General features: G+C 40.1%; 1 protein-coding gene across 2 annotated transcripts in view; it reads right to left on the minus strand.

Moving 5' to 3' along the window:
• Positions 1 to 20,980, minus strand: part of oprm1 (opioid receptor, mu 1) — a 54,309-nt gene extending 33,329 nt beyond the window's left edge. For both annotated transcript variants that reach the window (XM_054750215.2, XM_070541969.1), the window contains exon 1: positions 20,356 to 20,980. In XM_054750215.2, the coding sequence (XP_054606190.2) occupies positions 20,356 to 20,627 (272 nt within the window). In that variant the 5' untranslated portion in view covers positions 20,628 to 20,980. The remainder of the gene's footprint in view (positions 1 to 20,355) is intronic.
• Between the last annotated feature and the right edge of the window lie 528 nt (positions 20,981 to 21,508).

The raw sequence follows: 21,508 nt of genomic DNA on the forward strand, positions 1-21,508 counted from the left end.
GCTGAATGTCCTGCAATAATGCAGGTTATTAGTTAATTTACTTTTGATAGCAAAAACAAAATATTTAATGTAAAAGTTATTTTCCAGGAGAATCAGCTTACACGTCACCACCAAGTGTCACGGGCAGAATCAGTAGCCTCCGTCATGATGTAATCACATACTTATTTGTTAATATCTTAAAAATTCTGAAATGTTTTAATTTTTTTTTTACCTTGAACAGTTCACTGAGCTTGCACTGTCACTGAGGTGGAAGCTGGAATCAACAGCAGACACCTCACACCTTGGTCTTTTCAGGGGGTCTGGACGCTCTGGGACCTTCTGGAAGATGAATTTTCATCATGGTCCCCGTGGGTCACCAGACACACTGCGGCTGTGAACTCCATTCTGGCTGGCTATGTAAAAACAAAGAAGCAGCACATTTATAAATGTTTAAAAGAGCATAAAATCACGTGTAAAAATAATCTGTAAAACAAATTAAAACTAGAAGGTGATAATAAAATGTTTGCATAGAAGATTATTAAAAATAATTCACCTTTGCTACAGGGAAGGTTTCACATCAGCCTGGACAAGTACATTCATGCAGCTAAATCAGTCTGACAGCCAGTGTCTTGGGTAGATTTAGCCTGAAAAAAAAAATAGAAGCACATTGTTGTTGGAGTTTATAGTCAGATAATATACAAAAGAATCTCCTATATAGGCGCTTTATAACATTCCTAGTGTGTGATCGTTGTTATAACGTAAAAGTCAGTCACATATGATGTGGAGAGCCTGAAATGCGACCTCCTGAACAGAATTCCTCACAGAACCGGGTCACAAGCTGGATTTCACGCTGTAATGCTGTCAACAAGTGCTGCGTCAGTTAGAGTCACTGTTGCAGAATTGCCGACTGACTAGCTAAAGGAAGTGAACCACGTCTCTCAGACTTTGCATTTAGGTAGGGAATTGTCTTTAGAAGATGTTAAAACGTTTATTTAGCTGACTCACCTCAGACTGGAGCCCGCCGTGGTGGGGGAGCAGAGTCGGTGGGCTGCATCTAAATCGCGGAAGAGCCACGGTGGGCACAGCCTCCCTCTTCAAACGGAGACGTGCAGAATCACGGGTAAAATGCCCACAGAGTCACCGCAACCATACTACACTACACCTACTCACCAATACTAAGACGATATGGAACACTAAACCCGAAATACTTTCCCAATTACACTAACAGCCAAACACTAACTAAACTATAATATACAACAGCCAAGCTAACACTAAATAAGTATTTATAACACTAAAATATATGCTAAAGACTAGGATATGCTAATGCTATATGCTAATGCTGAACTACCGCTGACCTCCTACACTCGCTTGCAAATCCAACTCCCACTCGCCACAGGGCGTGGCCGAGACGCTCGTTGCTTTTATAACTTTGGCACGGAGCTGCTACGTAGTACTCTACTGGTTTACGTAGTACTTTACTCTTTAGCCATTGGCTAAAATTTATTCAAAATGACTCAAATTCTATGTTTTCAGCTGAAGGTGGCGCATTACTGTGGTTTTTAGACAGAATTTTTAATTTTTAAAGAAAATGCACCAAAATGCTAAAATAAAGAATGCACACATTTAAAACACTATTAGACACTCATTTATACAGTTCATCAGCAAAAAAAAGTTAATTTAGACGTTACTTGCTCTTTAACTGATCAATAACCTTATCACGCAGCACTCGGAGCAGGAGTTCAGACCGAGGGAAGTCAAGCTTCAGTAAATTATCAGAAAGCATTTTAGAAAGTGGAAGAAAAATGAAATGTGGTAAATATTATTTTACCAAAGATCAGAATCGTCCAGCACTGGTTTAATTAACCTTTACAGAGGGCTGGCTGGTTTTAGTTTATGAATCAGTTCAAAAGTGTTTCTTACAAAAAGAGAGAAAAAAAACAACAATGATGCAAACTCCTAAAGTTGACCATTATAAAGAATCAAATAAGATTTATTTCACCTATGTGCATATCTGGATGTAAAGCTTTCCACATAAACACGTTAGGAGAGACAGAACCTTCTCAGAATCAAGCTAAGAAAGTTCCGATTCTGCTTGAAAACACACATTTCCTGAGTTGTCGCCGAACATCTGCTGTGAGTCACAGATTCACAAAAACTGGCAGAAAAACAGAGAAGATGAATGCTTCTGACAAAAAGAGACACAAACAGCTTGGCTAGCGTGATTTGGAGTTGTCAGACGGAGATGGATCAGTGGTGAGCAGACAGATGTGCTGCTGTTTGAGCTGAGGGACCATGCTCGGTGGAATAAAGCGATGCCCCTGTAAAATTACTCACGCTCATCTGTGAGGAAAGAGGGAGCTCATTTGGTCCAGTCTGAGTTTTTATGTTCAGGATGATTTAGAGCAAAATCAGTGCATGTTTTAAATCTACATTTGTGAAACTGTTCAAGTTTTTAAGGGTTTTAGACACTGTTGTTTCTGGCTTAACTTAACAAATGAACTTAAATGTATTGCTGCCAATTCCAGCTTTGAAAAGCAAGTGAGAAAATGGGAAAGCAACAATAAAAGCTGGAAAACCAGAAGGTGAATGTTTGCATACCTGGAGAAATGTTGGCTTTTATTCAAAAAGTCACACATATGGCAAAGACTGAAAACAAGGAGGACATGCAGCAAAGGCCCAGAACTGATCATGCATAATGTGTCTCGCCCTGACTCGTTGCACCCTTTCACACATAAATTATTTCCCTGGCACAAAATACAAACTCAAAAATGCACCATCTGCTCTTTCTGCCGACCCTCTACATGGACAGCAATGAAAACCTTTTATAAAAACATCCGTCAATGTTAAGAGAGGACACTATAGAACACTCGTGACTGAAAGTGATCCAAAAAGATCAATATCTAAAAAGTAAGATGAATTGTGGTCAAGGCAGAAACTCTGAGCTCACACATCTGCAGAGGTGATGTATTTCCTTCAGATCAACACATTCTCACTCCCAGCGTGTCAAAAACAAACGCTTGGTCATCCACCCTCTGCCTCAGACCCCTGATGCCAAAAGTGCCCTTTTTTTGTTACTTATGTGCGAAAATGGGTTTTTCCCTTTTCTGACGGCAGATCCCAATGCAGCGTTACACTTACGCGATGGGATGTCCGCAGCCAGGGCACCAAACAAGCTCATTGTACCTTACCCTCACCTTAACCTCTCGTTATTTAACCTTCCCCTCACCCCATCCTAACCTTAACCATCTTGCTAGCGAACTCGTTAGTGTTGTGTCGGTCGCTCTAAAAGCCAGCTCCAGTGGCAGATTTAGCAATTTGGGGGCCCAAGGCGAACACAGTCATGGGGCTCCTTACACTAAATTTTCTACAGTCCTACCTTTAACTGGATTTGTGAAACTCTCCCCTCTTCTGACATGAGTTACTTTCCCTTTTTATTAGTCCTCCTCTTTTTTTCCTGTGTTTCCCTCCCTTTGAGCTCTTTCAATATTTGCTCTGCTTTCTTTTTCCTGTCAGTGCTCCTGTGCTTTTGCCTTTGTTTTTATTTTATTTTTTCTATTTTCCATTTTGGTCTGTTTTCCTCCCTTTAAACATTTTCCATTGTCTTTCCTTTCTGCTTCCTTTTGATGTTTACATCGAAAAACGACGTCACTTTCAGAAGTGAAAATAAAAGCTTTTATGAAGCAAGCAGCTTCTTTCTCATTGGAGCCACTAGGATAACTCAGTTTCATGCTTAATGTTTTGACAATCGCTTTGAGTTTGTTACGAATGCTCCCGCCTCTCTTCTTCTTATTCTTATTTGTGGTCTTATGGCACTTGGCAAACAACAATTTGGTGCATTACCACCACCAACTGGATTGGAGTGGAATGACTACCAATCACTTCCTGTTTGTGCATCGCCGTCTTAATAACCCTCTTATGACCATATTATAACAGGGCCGCCTGGTATTTTTTAATCTTATGGCTGTAAAATTGTAATAAAAAGTGCAAAGTGTGTGTAACTCTTCTCCTTTTTTCAGAACAACGTCATCTTTCAGTGTATGGTTTGTATTTAGAATTTATTTCTATTAAAGCCTTTAAAAAATCAGCTTAAAAGTGAAAAAAAGCAAAAAATGGATTTGAATTTTTTACATTTATTACTGAACAGGAACTTCAAAATTACTGGGCAAACAATTTAAACTTTGAACTGTAATGCATCTAATCCTAAAAAAGTGTGAACCTTGGTTTCTTTTTCAGCAGTTTTTAAGACCATTTATTTTTGTAAACTTTCAGACGTTTTTATTTGATGTGGTAGACCTTGAAGCAGTTTCTCTCCAGCTGCAGGCAGAGTCCTACACACCTCACACTGCCATGGGGTGTTTCTCTTGCACACCGTGCACTGCTATACCAAAAACTTTTGTTTTAGCAAAAATAATTTTTTATTGTAAAAAGATAAATAATGCTGGAATGAAGCTGAATCTTACAATTAGCAAATAGTTGAGGGTTGTTCAAATAAAAAAATTAAAAATAAACAAACATTCATGCCCTGGTTCACTGGAGATCTGTCCTTCTTCGTGGTCACTGTCTTCAGATATAAGTCTCCTGGGACACCGATTAGATCGTGTTGATTTTTTTTAGGCATTTCCATAATTTCATGCCGGCTTTATATGCTAATTAGCTTCCCCGTTCCGTTATTGCAACACATCCACCCTCCGCCTCAGACCCTTGACCCTAAAAGTGCCCTTTGTCGTCACTTATGTGCGAAAAGGGGCTTTTCCCTTTTCTGACTGCAGATCCCAATGCAGCGTAAAACTGACGTGATGGGATGTTCACTGATGCACCACCGAACCAGCTCATTTAACCGCACCTAAACCTTAACATTTTGCTATTTATAACCTTCCCCTCTCCCTCATCCTAACCTTAACCCTCTTGCTACCTAAAACGTTACTCTCACTGTGATCAAGCGTTTGTTTCCCATGCATTCTGACTGTGAATTTTTGTATTTGCCACCCAAGGGGAACGTTAGAACATACCATCTGGCAAGGGGGAGGTTACAAATACCCTACTTTTAACGTCCACCTTGGTAGTTGAAACCTCCCCCTCGCATTGCCTCGGTCCAAACCCGACCAATGATGAGGCGGCTCCCGCCGTTCACTTCATAGAGCTGGCTTTTAGAGTGACCGACACATCACTAACTTTTGTCGTTTTGGCGACAAAAATCCCCTGTTCTGTGTAAATGTAGATTACATTCTTGAGAGAAAAAACAAAAATAAACTAGAATTGCAAGCAGTTATCAACGGGTTCCACGCCAACCAGCGCCAGTCCCCCACCTGCCCCCGCCCCGTCTTCGCCATTCCTCACGTGGCCCCGCCCCAACAACACGTTCTCCTGCCAGCATCCCGTCAGCTCCCTTCAACCTGCGCAATAAAAGGAACACTCAGGGTAACTCACTGAACCTTTTGCACAGCTTATGCGAATATCTTTCATAGGCATGGCTGACTTCTCAATCCAAATAACAATCCAATTACATCATTAAAGTCTTAATGATGGTGGAGATATAGTCATTTAAGTCATGTGTTGCATGGGACTGCAGGAGCTCGGAAGGTGGAGCAGGTTTTCCAGTAATTGAAAGGTTGTAGGTTTGATCCCGACTCTGACTAGCGAATGCTGCCTTGCCTCTCAGTGCACCCAAGGGCAGCTGTAGCTACATTGTATCTCATTCCCACCAGTGTGTGTTTGTGTGTATGAATGGGTGAAAGACTGAAATGGCCCCACCCCCGCCTTCTCCATTACTCACGTTGCAAAGCCCCAAAACTATGTTCTCCTGCCGGCGTCCTGTCAGCTCTTCAATGAAATGAACACTCAGGAAATCTTGAACCTTTTGCACAGCCTATAGGAAAATCTTTCATAGGCATTGACAACATCTCAATTCCTATTACAATCCAGTTCCATCGTTTATTTTTTTAAAGATCGTGGAGACTTTGTCAGTTTAATCAATTTCCCTCTGGGATTAATCAAGTATTTTTGAATTGAATTGAATTGAAGTCATGTACTGTATGGGACAGCAGTAGCTCAGGAGTTGGAGCGGAATTTCTAGTAATCGGATGGCTCCAGGTTTGATCCCGAGTCTGGCTATGGAATGCTGTTGTTGTGTCCTTGGGCAAGACACTTAACCCACCTTGCCTGATGGTGGTGGTCGGAGGGACCGGTGGCACCAGTTTTCTCCAGGCCTCACCTCTGCCATTACACCCCAGGGCAGCTGTGGCTACATTGTTGCTCCTTCCCACTAGCGTGTGACTGTGTGTGTGAATGGGTGAAAGACTGATTGTATCGTAAAGCACCTTGGGGGGATGTAGAACCCTACAAAAGCACATGCTTTCGTTCTTTTTTAAACACAGAAACAGTTTTGTTTACCTGTTTGTAGCTACGGTTTCGCCGACAGCTGCCGGCTTCTTCAGCAGAAGAAGAAGCCGGCAGCTGTCGGCGAAACCGTAGCTACAAACAGGTAAACAAAACTGTTTCTGTGTTTAAAAAAGAACGAAAGCATGGATTTACAAAGACACAGCAAGAACACACCTAAGACCTACAAAAGCACTATACAAATACAGGCTATTTACCATTTACCTTTTCAATATAACTGGCAATGTTTTTTTTAAATTCATTACAAATTTATTCTTCTTAAAGAGATTTCTTAAATATGATTGTATCATCATGGTGTCAGGAGAAATCAGGTTTAGTCATTTTATTGTTTCTAAGATAATTTTTAAAAATAAAATAATGACATTTATAATTAAACTGACAGAATTTTTTTTATTATAATGTCCATATTTGATCTAAAGATTACCAAACAACAATCTAAACATAAATAGTTTACTGGGAATAATATTAATTAATGTCTCTCGATTTAATGGATTTTCAACAAAAGCTATGAGTTTCATTTCGTGACTTACTGATCAAATGGTTAAAAAATTCCTAAAAATTCCAAAAATCATCATAAAATTATTTATTTATATATATATATATATATATATATATATATATATATATATATATATATATATACACATGTATATGTGTATATACACGTGTATATACACATGTATATATATATAAATAATAAATACATATATATAAATCATACAACATCATAAAATCATCATAAATCATCATAAAATTACCAAAATATTCTCATATATATATATATATATATATATATATATATATATATATATATATATATATATATATATATGTGTGTGTGTGTGTGTGTGTGTGTGTGTGTATAAATATATATGTATATAAATATATATAAAAATAAAAAATATATATTTTTATATATTTATATACATATATATTTATTTATATGTATTATTTATACATATATTTACATTTATATATGTATATTTATTTATTTATAATTATTTATATATACATAAATTGCTTACTAGTGAAACATTTAAATGTCAACAGGAAGTCTAATGAAGCTGAAGAAGTAGACCCAGAATTCCGGGACAAGATTCTAGAACTGCAGGTGCTGCATGAATTCTAAAGAAGAGGAAACGAAGGAGGACAGGGACACATCAAAGGCTCTATGACATCATAAAGCTCAGTGAGCTCAGTCAGGAGCAGTCAGAAGCAGTCAGGCAGTCAGGCAGTCAGATCAGACCTCTCTCACCAGACAGGTGAACATTAGAAACAGACTTATCATATATTTGTTTCTTGGATTCATAGGAGAAGGAATTTATAAACTAAGTTAACGAACTCAGATTTAAACAACCCCGTGGTTCTGCATCAAGATCGTAAAATGACAACACAGTTTTCCACAACACATGGAGTGCATTTGGACCAACACAAAACTTTGGGATTTGTGGCTTTCCTCAAGGATGGTGACAAAATGCGTGAAAGCCACTTATCTGATATACAAAAACAGACAAGATATTTTAAACAGAAGTTTGAGAAAGAACAAACTGGTCGATCGGAGACCAGAGAGAAAATACAGCGGCATTTCGACAGAATCAAAGCAGGAATGGACTTCCCCAGGGCTTCAAGTCAGGATAAGAAAACTCAAGCCAACGTGACCACAACGGACTCCCGACCAGACCATTTTAAAAAGGAGTTTGAGATGGAAAAAAGTAAGAGTTTGAAATCGAAGGACGACAGCCAAAAGTTAATTGAATGTCTGACAGATGCAAACAAGGCTTTATGTACACAGCTGGCAGAACAGCAGACAATTTTTAAAGAGAAAGAGACTCAGTTGCAAAAGGCTTTGGAGGACATGAAGTTTTCACACCAGGAGCTGACTAAAACGTATAATACAGATGTTCTGAACAGCAAAATTACGGCAAATAATCTAGAGAATGAGCTGAAAAAGGAGAGGCATGCTCATCAACTTACTAAAACTCAGCTAGAACATATCAGCAGTGAGACTGACAAGAAGTTTAAGCAAAATGAGACACGATTGCAGAAAGATCTGGATTGCATGAAGGAGCTCAGAGATAAGTTTGAATCTGATCTCCTTTCTGCTAAACAGCAGATTAAAACTTTTGAGGACAAACTTCATTTAGAGGTCCAGGCTCAGATTCAGACCAAAGAAATGAATGACAAATTAAGAGCTGAGAAAGATGATCTTCAGCTACGGTTCAACAAAGAGATGTCTCTTCTGCAGGAGAACTTTGATAAAAAAGAGACAGAATTAAAAAACGCTCTGGAGAAAGTCAAAGTTTTATACCAGGAGCTGAATAAAAAATACAAAGAAGATGTTTTGACCAGCAAGCGTACAACAGAACAGCTGGAAATTGAGCTGAAAAAGGAGAGGCATGATCATCAACTTACTAAAACTCAGCTAGAACATATCAGCAGTGAGACTGACAAGAAGTTTGAGCATAAAGAGACACGATTGCAGAAAGAGCTGGATTGCATGAAGGTTTCCAACCAGCAGCTCAGAGATAAGTCTGAAGATGATCTCCTTTCTGCTAAACAGCAGATTAAAACGTTTGAGGAAAAACTTCATTTAGAGATCCAGGCCCATTCTGAGACAAAGATTCAGACCAAAGAAATGACAGAGAAATTAAGAGCTGAGAAGGATGCTCTTCAGATGCGGGCCGATAGACAGATGTCTCTTCTGCAGGAGAACTTTTATAAAAAGGAGACAGAATTAAAAAACACTCTGGAGAAAGTTGGAGTTTTGTACCAGGAGCTGAATAAAAAATACAAAGAAGATGTTTTGACCATCAAACATGCAGCAGAGCAGGAAATTGAGCTGAAAAAGGAGAGGCTTGCTCATCAACAAACTGAAACTCAGCTGGAAGATTTCAGCAGTAAGAATACCAAACGGTTTGTTGAGCTTGAACAATTCTTCAAAGGTAAAGAAGCACTGTTGCAGAAAGATCTGGATGATGTGAAGGTTTCCAACCAGCAGCTCAGAGATACGTCTGAAGCTGATCTTCTTTCTGCTAAACAGCAGCTTGAATATTTTGAGGACAAACTTAATTTAGAGATCCAGGCCCATTCTGAGACAAAGATTCAGACCAAAGAGATTATAGAGAAATTAAGAACTGAGAAGGTCACTCTTCAGATATGGGCCGATAGACAGATTTCTCTTCTGCAGGAGAACTTTGATAAAAAAAGAGACTGAATTACAAAACGCTCTGGAGAACGTTAGGGAACTGAATAACAAATATAATGAAGTCATTACCACCAAACTTAAAGCAGATCATCTGGAACAAGAGCAGAAAAAGGAAATGACGGCTCACCCACACAGTGAAACTAACAGTGAGAATAATGGGAGGGAGACGGGCAAGCAGTTTAAAATATCTAAACACGATGAGACACAATTTCAAGAAGATTTAGATGAATGGAAGGTTTCTTACGCACCTAGTGACGCCAGTGACATCACCAAACGACTGGCTAAAGAACCTCAGATGGAGATTTGCGAAAAACTGGAGGTTCAAGCCGAAGAAAATCCCGTCATCTTACTAACTAAGATGTCTACTCTTTTAAATCAGAGTCCTCTAGATGCTCCATCTCAGGTAGCTGGTGACATTGCAACTCGGCCATCTGTGATTACTAGCGTGAGTGCAACCAGAAGTCAGAATTCATTTTTATATGGAAATCAAAGAAATAAGCAGTGTCTTCCAAACAGTTTGGTGTTTTTGTCGTTTCTACACGAGAACGAGAACATTAGCGGCTCAGACCTGAACCTAGTTTTGGACAAAGGTGATCGAATGTACTCACAAGCTAGGCTCGCCCATCCAGCTAGAGACCACCTGGCTACAGATGAGTTACCTACCGAGGTCAAAGCTCGGGTTACCCTATATCACGTCAAAATGAACTTTGCAAATTCCATATGTGGGGTATTTTTATCAGGCAACCTTCCCAACTTGTCACGGGGATTACAGTGTTTGATCTCAGATGTTCAGTATGCACTAATGGTAATGGGCAGCAACTGCATTGCTATATTCAGAACTCAATCAGGTGAATTTGGTTACTTTGATCCACATCCCCGCAACACCCACGGTCACCCTGCAGGCGACTGTGCCGTCATGTTAAAGTTCACGTGTTTAACTGACATGATTGGTAGAATCACAGTTGTATACACCGCAATTGGTGTATCGCCATCTGGCTACTATGAAATCCAGCCAGTGGAGTTTTAGAGTTTAGACCTAGTTAGTCTGATACATAGCACATCAGACATCAGAGACAAAACCGCTGCAGTTGGGTTATACCCACGGAAAGAGAACATTAGATTAGTAACAAGTCAGATACCTAGTTATCAACTAATTCAATCAGTCACACCGGATCCTTAAAGAGCAAATTGTAAGTTAGAGACTCCCATAAACCAAAGTTTAGAGAAATATAAAAGAAACTCGTTTCAAACATTTTTTTTACACATATACAAATTATTGTCAAACCAAGTGACGTCAGCTGAGGGACTCCTGTTAGCTTAATCCAGAGAAAAATATAGACTCTAATGCCGGCTCTGGCACAGAGGAAACTGTAAATGTTAATAATTATACTTATGATGGACCAAAACCATAAAGTTATGACTTTGCTGCCCGCTCCAGAGAGCAGAGACAAACCAGAGCGAGAAACGCTCGGCCAAAGTAGAGAGATTGTGCAGCGATGTGAGGAGACACAGTGGGGGAGCAGCTTGTGAGTTAACGATGTTAGCTTAAACTCGTGTGCTAACATCACAATATTGTACAGATTACATTACGTACCAGACAATTAAAATAGTATCGGTCAGTTAATATAATATTGAGACCAATGAGTGTCTGTAAGCTGTCTCATGCTCGTAACGTAACGTAGTTTAGCGCTTAGAGAGAGGGAGAGAGACACCTGTGATCCAGTTCTGGAGCTCATGTGAGCTTCTGTGAGCTGGATCCTACCCAGACACCCTGTCCAGCTGGTATATTTAAAAGCTACACATAATCCTTTCCTGTAGGTCCGCGGCAGTTCTGATCTGGTACCGACCCAGACACCAGCTAGACTGGCCCGCAGAGCAGCGCGTCTCTTCTGGTGGTTTGTTCTGATGGGGATCTGAGCTCCAGAAATTTGAATTTAATATTTTAAACCCCGTCACGGGTCTCCGGAGTACAGCGCTGACCTCCCTGAGCTGGTACCGACTGATGAGGGCTACAGAAGTCCGTCTTTTCTGCTGCACAAAACGCCCTCAGGCACGGAGATACAGGCATTGTTTCTCGTAATTGGAAACCCGTGGACTCGATGTGTGGACAGGCTGGAGTTGGTTACATCAGACGTTCAGATTTAGAAAAAAAAAGTGTTTTTAGAAGCTTGTCTGAGAAAGGCCACTTTTTACTAGAAAAAGTGTGCCATTGTGTATTTTAAAACGAAATATCCACAATAAGCATTTCAAATTGTATTCTTTGGACAGCATTTTATATGAATTATAAAAAAATGTTACTTGCAATTTGTTCTTTAGCATGTGACAAATTAGACTGCTAAAGTGATGAGCAGTGACGATCTCTCATGCTGTTCTCATACCCTGATACCATTATCAGTTGAAAATTCACTAACGTTCGTGGAGCAATGACTAGAGGAAAAAACAATCCTGAAGAAATTTTAAAAGGGACCTGCCTACTGGCACAAGATAGTGGCTTTTAGAGTTTCCATGTTTTTCTGACAGGTCTCTGCATATTTCTGGTAATAATCCAGTCCCTGTTCCAATCATCGACATATACATATATGGACAATGGGTTTCCATAGGCTCCAATAACATTTTTTAAGAGAAATGGGAGGTGGCCACCACCACCATTTTGACCGTGAGAGTGAGTGAGTGAGAATGTGTTTTTCAGATGAATGGTACCTTGTGCTAAAACAAGAGGCTTGAAGTCTTGGTCGAATTTTGTGTTTCTTTTTTTTTCTACTAGCCTGATGAGCTGCAGCACAGGTGATTCAACCACTGAATCAAGTGTGTTTGAGCAGAGAAACCCCTAAAACATGCAGGATACCGGCCCTCCAGGACCAGAATTTAATACTTCAGCTCTACACGAAAGATTGCACAACTCCTGTAGACCATGACTCATTTTTTTTTTGCATGTCTTAGCGCTGTTTTCCTGTTTTTGTTAGTTTAATTGTGAATTAATTGCTCCTTTGGTTGCACCTTGTGATATTTTTTAGCCCTTTTAGTTTTATTTGTGTCGTTTTAGCAGGTTTTAATCAGTTTGTCTCCTTAATTTCCTGGCAAAGTGCTTTTACTTTGATTCTCTTCGATTTTTCGCTTTAACATGTATTTTTATGCTTTGTCATTTATGCGTTTTAGCAAATTTATTATTCCTCAGTTTTTTTGCTATGATTCTGTTGTTATTTTTGAGCCTTTGGCTCTTTTATGTACAGCACTTTGGTTAGATGCTATTTTAAACTGTGCTTTATAATTAAATTGGAATATATGTTATGTTATGTTATGTTATGTTATGTTATGTTATGTTATGTTATGTTATGTTATGTCATGTCATGTCATGCTATGCTATGCTATGTTATGTTATGTTATGTTATGCTATGGTACAGGGGTATTCATATGTAGTTTCAGCTAGTTAAAAAAACAACAGACAGCTATAGCTTATAAGCTTGACTTTCCCATATTCCAGTCAGAATCAACAAAGCTCCTCTGATGAGAAGCAAAACCTTTTCAAGAAACCAAAGAAGTCCAGTTGCCTTCATTTGAAGCCCTTTGGATTACCATAACCTGGATGACTGAGAACCTTCACCAGCATTAGTGTAAATCACACTCACAGCACAGACCTTGTGTGTTCTCACCTGACAATCTCTCCATTCGATTGTGACTCACTCTTGTAATGTTTTGCTTGCCATTAGCAGAGATGATACAATGGTTTAAGTTAAGATTCAACAACTTTGATTGTTGCTAATGATCCTGTTTTAATGGACAAAAGAGCAAGGGGTTAAAGTTTTCTTTGAACACTTTACTTTCATCAGGAAGTGCAAGACAGCTATAGAAGTTGTTCTAAATCATAGTGTAATCTGTTGACTTCTGTCCCTTGCAGACAACATTCACACAGATAAGTGAATTCTAGCTGGAATTTGAAGACGTTTGTACTCTACCATCATGCATAATGATTAGAAGCAGCACAAATGAGTCAGGCACATGGAAAAGTGACAGAGGAGCCAACAACTTTTATAAGTCGTTAAATATAGAAAAACATCAACTCCTTTCTGTTTAGCTAAGTGATGCCTTCGCTGACTTAGAGTGGATTTAGTTTCATTTTGATAACATATTTTCATAATTTCTGGAACAGCTCTTTGGTCTTTGTTTGTCTTTTTGAACATGAAAGAACATCTGACTGAATGCTCAAGCCTTCCAGGAGTGTCCGGTGGCATTAAGAAACATTTAACTCAGAACTATATAATTAGCTGTCGGTACTTCGTGTTCATAATGGTCTCTTTAACATAAAAATTAAACTCTGCTCTACTCAGACGTCCTCTGACGTTTTGCCATTTGACAGCGTTTCATTTTATTCCTGCCTAAAATTGTCTTGACTCGTCGGCACTCCAAGGCAAAGACGGTAAATGTGGCATGAAATCTGCACATTGGTTGCAATTGTCTAGCTCCCTGTTCGTGTTTAGGTAACAGCTACAGTACACGCTGGCTGCATGTGCACAGTGACGAGGAGACATCGAGCAGGTGGACTGTGATGAAACAATATTGAATAAACCTGATTTTATTCAGTGTTAGTGGCAAGTTCGGTTCACCCAAAGCAATTAGGACCGATTCACACTTATGAATAAACACACTTGCTGACAGATAATTTGCATTAATTAGCCTTAAGTCATTCTCTTTTACTCCATGAGCCACCACCAGCTAATTGCGGTAGCTTGCAAAACTATTTCAATCATTTATCGGCTTATTCTAAACAACTTTACTCCAAAGGACAAACAGTTGTTTTTAACGAGCATCTTTTCTGTTTTTGTGTTTAAAAATCAAATCAATCAATCAAAGATACTTTATTAATCCCAGAAGGAAATTAGAGCAGGACAGTGAACTTTGGTGGGTTTTATCTTTCTCTCATCCATTAAAAGTTAAAGTTAATAAAGTTAAAGTCCCATTAGTTGTCACACACAACTAATGTTCTCCGCATTTGACCCATCCCCTGGGGGAGCGGTGAGCTGCAGACACAGCCGCGCTCGGGAACCATTTGGTGGTTTAACCCCCCAATCCAACCCCTTAATGCTGAGTGTCAAGCAGAGACGCATTGGGTCCCATTTTTTCAAAGTCTTTGGTATGACCAGACCAGGAATCGAACCCTGATCTCCCAGTCTCAGGGCGGACACTCTACCACTAGGCCACTGAGCTGGTTAAAGCAGCTTTCCGGAGTTTTCCCCTTTCAGAAATGATGTATGATTTTTCAGAAATCCATAAAAGTGATTGGCTCATCATGTACTGTGATATAATGTAAGCAATACATCTCTTTTTTTTTTTTGCTAAGCACGCCACCTGCCCCGCAGAGCTCCGTGCAATAGGAAACTGAGCGCCGACCAGAAATAACTAATAGCGTTAGACTACCACTTAGATTCTTCAAATTTAAGGAATTCCTCGGCTGATGCAGCACTGATGAACTTTTGAAGGACAAGTAAAGCCGGGCGTACACTGTGCGACTTTTTCACTTTTTTGAGCCGATTTTCCACTCGTGCGAGAATCCACGAGATCGGGGCAAGTTTTGCGCAGAGCATCGTGTAGTGTACAGGGGGTTATGAGAGGTGATTAACACCACATGACCAGCTACCGATCAGCGATCGCGAGCTCGCACAAACTTCTGGCGTGTTTAATATTTCGCTCGCCCCTCGTGAGGGTATCGCACTGTGGAAGCGGCGCTGCGAGCAGCTGCGACCCAAAAAGTATCAGAACCGCTCACGGCGCATGCGCAATCATGACAACACCACTCGCCCGCTATTTCCCTAATAACACACGCTGTTCATTTTTATTTCTACACTTTTTTTTACTCACAAAGATTGTCAAGAAAGCATGTTTGTCGTGTTCATGTCAAATTAAACTGATCACAAAACACAGATTTACTTTCTTTATTTCGTTTTCCTCATCCAACCCCCATAAATCCCTGTGTGTCCTCCTGCAGCACTCCTGAAGGACAACAGGCAAAACAAGACAAAAAAGTCTGATGTGTTGAGTAAAAACTGCTATTTTTAGCACATTTTTAGGGCCGACGCGTTGCTACCAGACGTACAGTGTGAGCAGTCAGGTCGCATCCGAGAACTGGGTCGTACAGTGTGAGCACATGGCTCGTGAGATCTGCCCTGCGAGGAAGTCGTACAGTTTGAGCTGAAGCTGAGTGCTACGAGTGAAAAAGTCGCACAGTGTACGGCCGGCTGTCTCTAAAATATAGATAAATGAGAACACAACATGACATGAGAATAATACTCATAAAACAGCATGTTTTAGCACTGTTTGTCGACTACAGAAGCACATTTATAAACAGAAACGTGAAGTCGCCATCTAAAAAAACAGAGCAACTGATTTTTTTGTGTGATATATGCTTGTCAGCCACTAGATAAGAGAAATACTCCGGAAAGAAGCTTTAAAGCTGCAAAGGCAAATTTGCAAAACAAATGTGCTTAAAACATTTTTTTCATGTCTCTTAACAAGACTGTAACATAGTATAGCTATACATATTTTGTGGAGATTTTAAAAAGTGGTTCTCTCGCACTTGCCTAAAAACCTCCACCAGTAACAAGTTGCAGAGAGAAAGCAACTATTGGATGATCAAATTGCTGGTCTCGCCAAACCACCGCACTTCCTTGAGTCCTCCACTCATAACGCACTCATGTATTTAGCAACAGAACAACACTGGTGTGGGAGGTACTAATATCAGACAAGGAGAAACAGCTGGCTGCTACCACTTCAACCTTAGGATAAACTACCAGAGTCCCAAAAATAAAAAAAAACACCATTTGAAGTTACAAACAAAGACTAAGAAAACAACGACCGGCGTTTAGCACTATCTCAGTTCCGGCAGAAGTGTCTAAATGAAGATACGCAAGTGAAAGAGTAAGTCTTCCCATAGACATGAATATGTAGACGCCGCACCAGGCACTGGAGAGCTTAACAGCATTGCTGTCAAATTGGATGAGTTCCACACTCTCTAAACCCAACTGCAGTCAACTCAAGTCAGCAATGCTCCCATATACCTTTTATTGTACACTCTATGATTGCAACAACTGGTGTACTATTGAAAACAGATCACATGGGTCATTTCTGGGGCATTCTAGCCTATATATATATATATATATATATATATATATATCATTTATTTTATGAAAGTATATTTATATTAACATGAAGCTATATTTTAACATTCATGCTATACCACATGTCTGATGTTGTGAGAACGCATGACGAAATATATTTTTTTGTCGGGCAAGTACCTTCCTCAGTAAAAATAAATGCACTTTGAGTGATTGGAGACCCATCCAAGATGGTGGCCGGCCATTAAGGCAGCTCCAATAGGCAGCGCCAGTCTACGGGGCATTTACGTATATGATGTCTGTGCTTTTACAGTCAAAACCTTGCTTTTTTGCTGATTTATTTTGACAACTTTAATCCCAGCAAAGCAAAATGTTTTCACAAGCGTTCAAGGGTTGCTTTGAGCTTTAATCTTTATCGCATGATTAATTATTTCTAATCTGGTGAGTGTTCCCTTCAGGATGATAAAATGGGCTCTGTACATTTTTTTTTTTTTTACTTTTGGGACTCTTTGTCGAGCAGTGCCTTGGTAGAAAAATGAGTGCAGGTTTGTTATCAAAGTCACAGCATGACATCAGGTCAGACAGTGGGAGGTAAGAGAAGTTCATTAGTGGGGATCTCTGGTTTTAAACTCATGAGCCTCATGCTGTTAGCTTTGACTGGGTTCCAATTCATGAATCCACAAGAGTACTACATTATATTAAATTACACAAGAAAAGCACAAGATTTCACTTGTAGTGCAGGTGGAAGTAGCAGCCATGAGTCCAGGCCAGCAGGAGCAGGTTTTATAAATACTCCAGCTGCTGAATGGGATCTACTGGCCACAGCTGCTCATCTAGCTGTATTGGGTGTGTGGAAGCAGGCATATGGGGAAGGGATGGACTCTTTTGGCAATCATCTCGCTCAAAATACCTCCCAGTGTTTCCATGGAAACAGGAAGCAATCTGCCCTGGCAGCCTATTCCTTGTGGAACCCAAAGCTTTCTGTTCACTTGCAATTGATTTATTTTCCAGTTGAGAGTGCAGCGCTCTGATCGTCTTTGTTTGGTCACTTGAAGTTTGCAAATGTTTGCTGAGATTTTTGCAGATGGGTCAGAGAGGAAGCACAAATGGAAAGAGATAAAAGCATAAGGGAGAGATGTTTTATGGCTTTGAGTTTGTCATTACTTAGACAGCAATGGAGCAGGAAAAAAGCCACCTCACATCCTGTCTTGTCTTCAGTTTAAATCTACCAGAACGAACATTCAAGGCCAGACTTGTAAAATGGGGACGGAGGGATAAAAAAATAATAAAGAAAAACAGTAGATATTCACCTTGAGGGTGTCATTGCTGGATTCTTATGTTCACTCGTATGTGGCTAAGAATAAAAGGAAGCAGAAATAGAGATAAAAAGCAAAAATGGGCATTAGCTCTAATGGATTTTGGTTTTATGACTTACTTCTCATGTAATTCCCAAGTTCATCTATAAATCTGGCTGTGTGGTAAGGAGCATACGCTGGGGGAGAGGAGTTTCTGCGACTTCTGATTTGTAGTCATTTTATTTACATATTTTTACAGGCTGACAAATCTCAAAGTATGGAACAGACATAGTGGAAACACACATCATTACTTTTCGTTTAAATTGAAGTACAGCACATGAGTGATCCAGGGCGTAAGGCAAAGAGGATTAGAAAATTGCTTTTTACAGCCCCGTTTACTTGCATTCATTTCTTTGTTCTTCCAAGGATCCATGAGCCGACTGGAAGGGGAGGAGGCTCCCTGAATGACTTGTAGGAAGTAACGCCACGATTCAGTCATTTTTCACTTCACACACACACACGTTTCACTGTCATATTGAGCTGTTGGTGTTTGAAAAAAGTAGCATGAGATATTTTTAGAGCCAAGCATTTGATTCTAATTCACCGTTAGCATTGTTTGTTCAATGTTAGTCTCTAGCCTGCTTCACCAGAAAACAAAATATGCTTCTTTAAGAATCTCTGGAGCGTTTTACCAGCCAGTGTTGATTTATAATAGCCGGTGCTGCAGCTTTAGCTCAGCGCAGACTCTGCAAGCTCACAGGCTCACTGATCATAAACAGAAATTACATCCCTCTTTGTTTTTTGTTGTTTTGTTTTTTGTTTTTAAGGAAACGTGTCAAACATGAGTGAGACATTAGACTTTTTGTTTTGTGATTATTAAAAATTCTTACATATGTCTCCTTTAAAGTCTAATTTAGTTTGAAAGTTGCAAAAAAACTAAAAGAAATCCATCATTAACAAAGCCCTCTTTGTGAAAAGACATAATTATTAGAGAAAGAAAGAACAGATGACAAGAACAGTCGTCAGTTTGTTGAAAGGACGTCTCATCTGCAGCTCAGCCCTTCTGGCTGCTGTTATTAAAAACATTGCTGCTGGCTAACTTACATGTCAAATGCAGATTTTACTTCCAATTTTTGTTGTGCTCTCCAGTCACCCTTTATTTCATTTTGTTGCCTTGAAGGCACAAAGAGCAGATCAATCGTAACCGAGTGGTTTGTGTTATACAACACCTGGCATGGACGTGAGCTCTGGCTGAACAAAACTTTCAGGATACATTCAGACAGGATCTGGTTTTCCCAGGAAACACACGAACAACAATTCTATAGCAAAGGAGTAAATTTACACACAATATGGATTTATTCAGTCGTTTTTCATCATAGAAAACCCTCCATCTAACCTGGCTGTCTCCATCTGATTAAGTGAGCAAATGAACCCATTAAGGCGACCGCCCTCTCCATTATTTCTGTTCACCTGGCATCCTTCTGCCATTGTCATTGATCACATCCATCTTTCTCCACACTGCCTGCTCCCTTTTAAGTACACTTATCATTTTCCTGCTGCCTGCACCACCATCCTTCCTACTAATCTAGCGCTTTTTTCCACCTCAAAGAGCCTTAAGTGGACTGTATCAGGCGGGGCGCAGAACTGAAATGCCAGCTTTTCATGCACCAGACACCATTTTATCACAACAGAATCTGATCTGTAGAGTAAAACATCACAAAAATGATGATGCATGAAGATGATATAAAGAAGGCATTTCAGGGCCTATGTGTCTTTTGTTATAGAGCAACTTTAAAGCCAAAGAGCATAAAATCTGATCGAGGAACAAACTGTTGAGTCTCTGTGCAGATCAGCTGTTGCATGTTTTATTATTGTTTCTATTTATAGACTTTTCTGCTAACTTGCACGAGGAGAGAACACAAAAAGGCAAATATGCTGCATGAAGCATGTTCTCTCGGTTCAGCTCTCATAACATAGCACATCTTAATCTTTTTAGCCCAGATTTCCCACTTTAGTCGTGGCTCTGCACATCAGGATTTGTATAAAGTGAATTTAACTCTTTTCTGCGTCTGTTTTTGGTTTGCACACTGGAGCCATGTCTGCCCAGATAGGTTGGAGACATTTTACGCACGGGCTGCAGACTCTCTCTCTCTCTCTCTCTATCTCCTTCTCTCTCTCTCTCTCTCTCTCTCTCTCTCTCTCTCTCTCTCTCTCTCTCTCTCTCTCTCTCTCTCTCTCTCTCTCTCTCTCTCTCTCTCTCTCGCACACACACGCACACATACACAACTTTCCGCGTAGCAACAGGTTACATGAGTGAGTAAAACTCACTAAATGAGCACAAAAAGCGGGAGTTGTTTGGTTTGTAGAGTCTTACCTGACGATGATGTACATGACCAGCACGTTTCCCACTAACCCCACCATGCACACTATGGAGTATAGAGCAGTGATGATGATCGCGATAACGACCGAGTTGGTGTCGTCCACCAGGCTGCCGGGGACTCCACGGTCCCCGCTGCCAACGCCGCCGCACCGGGTCTCCGGGAAGCTGCCATTGTCGGTGAAATTCCCACACAAGCTGCTGTTGCTGTAAAACAACGGGAGCTCGCTCCGGTGGTCCACGTCCGAGCTGTTCCCGGCGCTCTCCATGGTCCTCTGCGCGCGCTTCCACGTTCTTGGCGGACTGGGTGGCTGCGATGCACCGCTGGGGTCTTTCTGTTTGTCTGTCTCTCTGTTTGTCTGTCTCTCTATCCGGCGTCTCCTGATACGTCTCAGGCGCTGGACGAACCTCAGCGGAAACTCGAAGTGCTGAAGAATTTGCTGGTGATGGGGAGGTGTGTGTGCACGTGGGTGTGTGAAAGAGAGTTTACTTATTCTCGTGTGTCTCAGAATCTCACGCGGAACAGAAGCGAAGCGTTGAAGTGAATTAATTATCCTCCTCCTTTTCTAACCTCCATTCATCCTATTTGCTTAAACATTAGTTCCTCCTTTATTTCTTTCTAAATGAGTCTTGTTTTTTTTTTTTTTTTTTTTTTTTTTTTTTTTTTGTTATCACTCCTCTGACTCTTATGTTTGCGTCCTGGCACGTTCATTCTTTTTCTGTGCCCTTCCTTTTTTCTCTTATTTGTTTAATTCATCCTCTCGTTTTTTATTTAATTCTTTTCTTCATTTTCTTGTCTTTTTTGTGCCTTCGTTGTTCCAGTTTAACCTCCATCTCTGGGTTTATTCTCTCTTTCCCACTTCTCTGCTTCCATCATGTTTGATTATTCTGTTGTTTCTCTTCCTTTGCCCAAATCCATTCTTCCTTCTCTCTTTCTGCACCCTCACCTCTTCATATGTTTTTGCCTTCTTTCTTTTTCTGTCTACTCGTTCTATTCGTCATCTGTCTCAATCCTTCATTTATTTTTCCGTTACTTCTTCACACCTGCTTCCTTTTAACTTGTCCCTATTTCTCCCTTGTGTCCATCATCATTATTTTCTTTTCTTTCTCTAAACTGGAAAAAGTTAAATTTCTGTGCAATTAATCTGAG

Source organism: Nothobranchius furzeri, chromosome 12, assembly GCF_043380555.1.
Source record: "Nothobranchius furzeri strain GRZ-AD chromosome 12, NfurGRZ-RIMD1, whole genome shotgun sequence".
In the NCBI taxonomy this organism is placed as follows: Eukaryota; Metazoa; Chordata; class Actinopteri; order Cyprinodontiformes; family Nothobranchiidae; genus Nothobranchius; species Nothobranchius furzeri.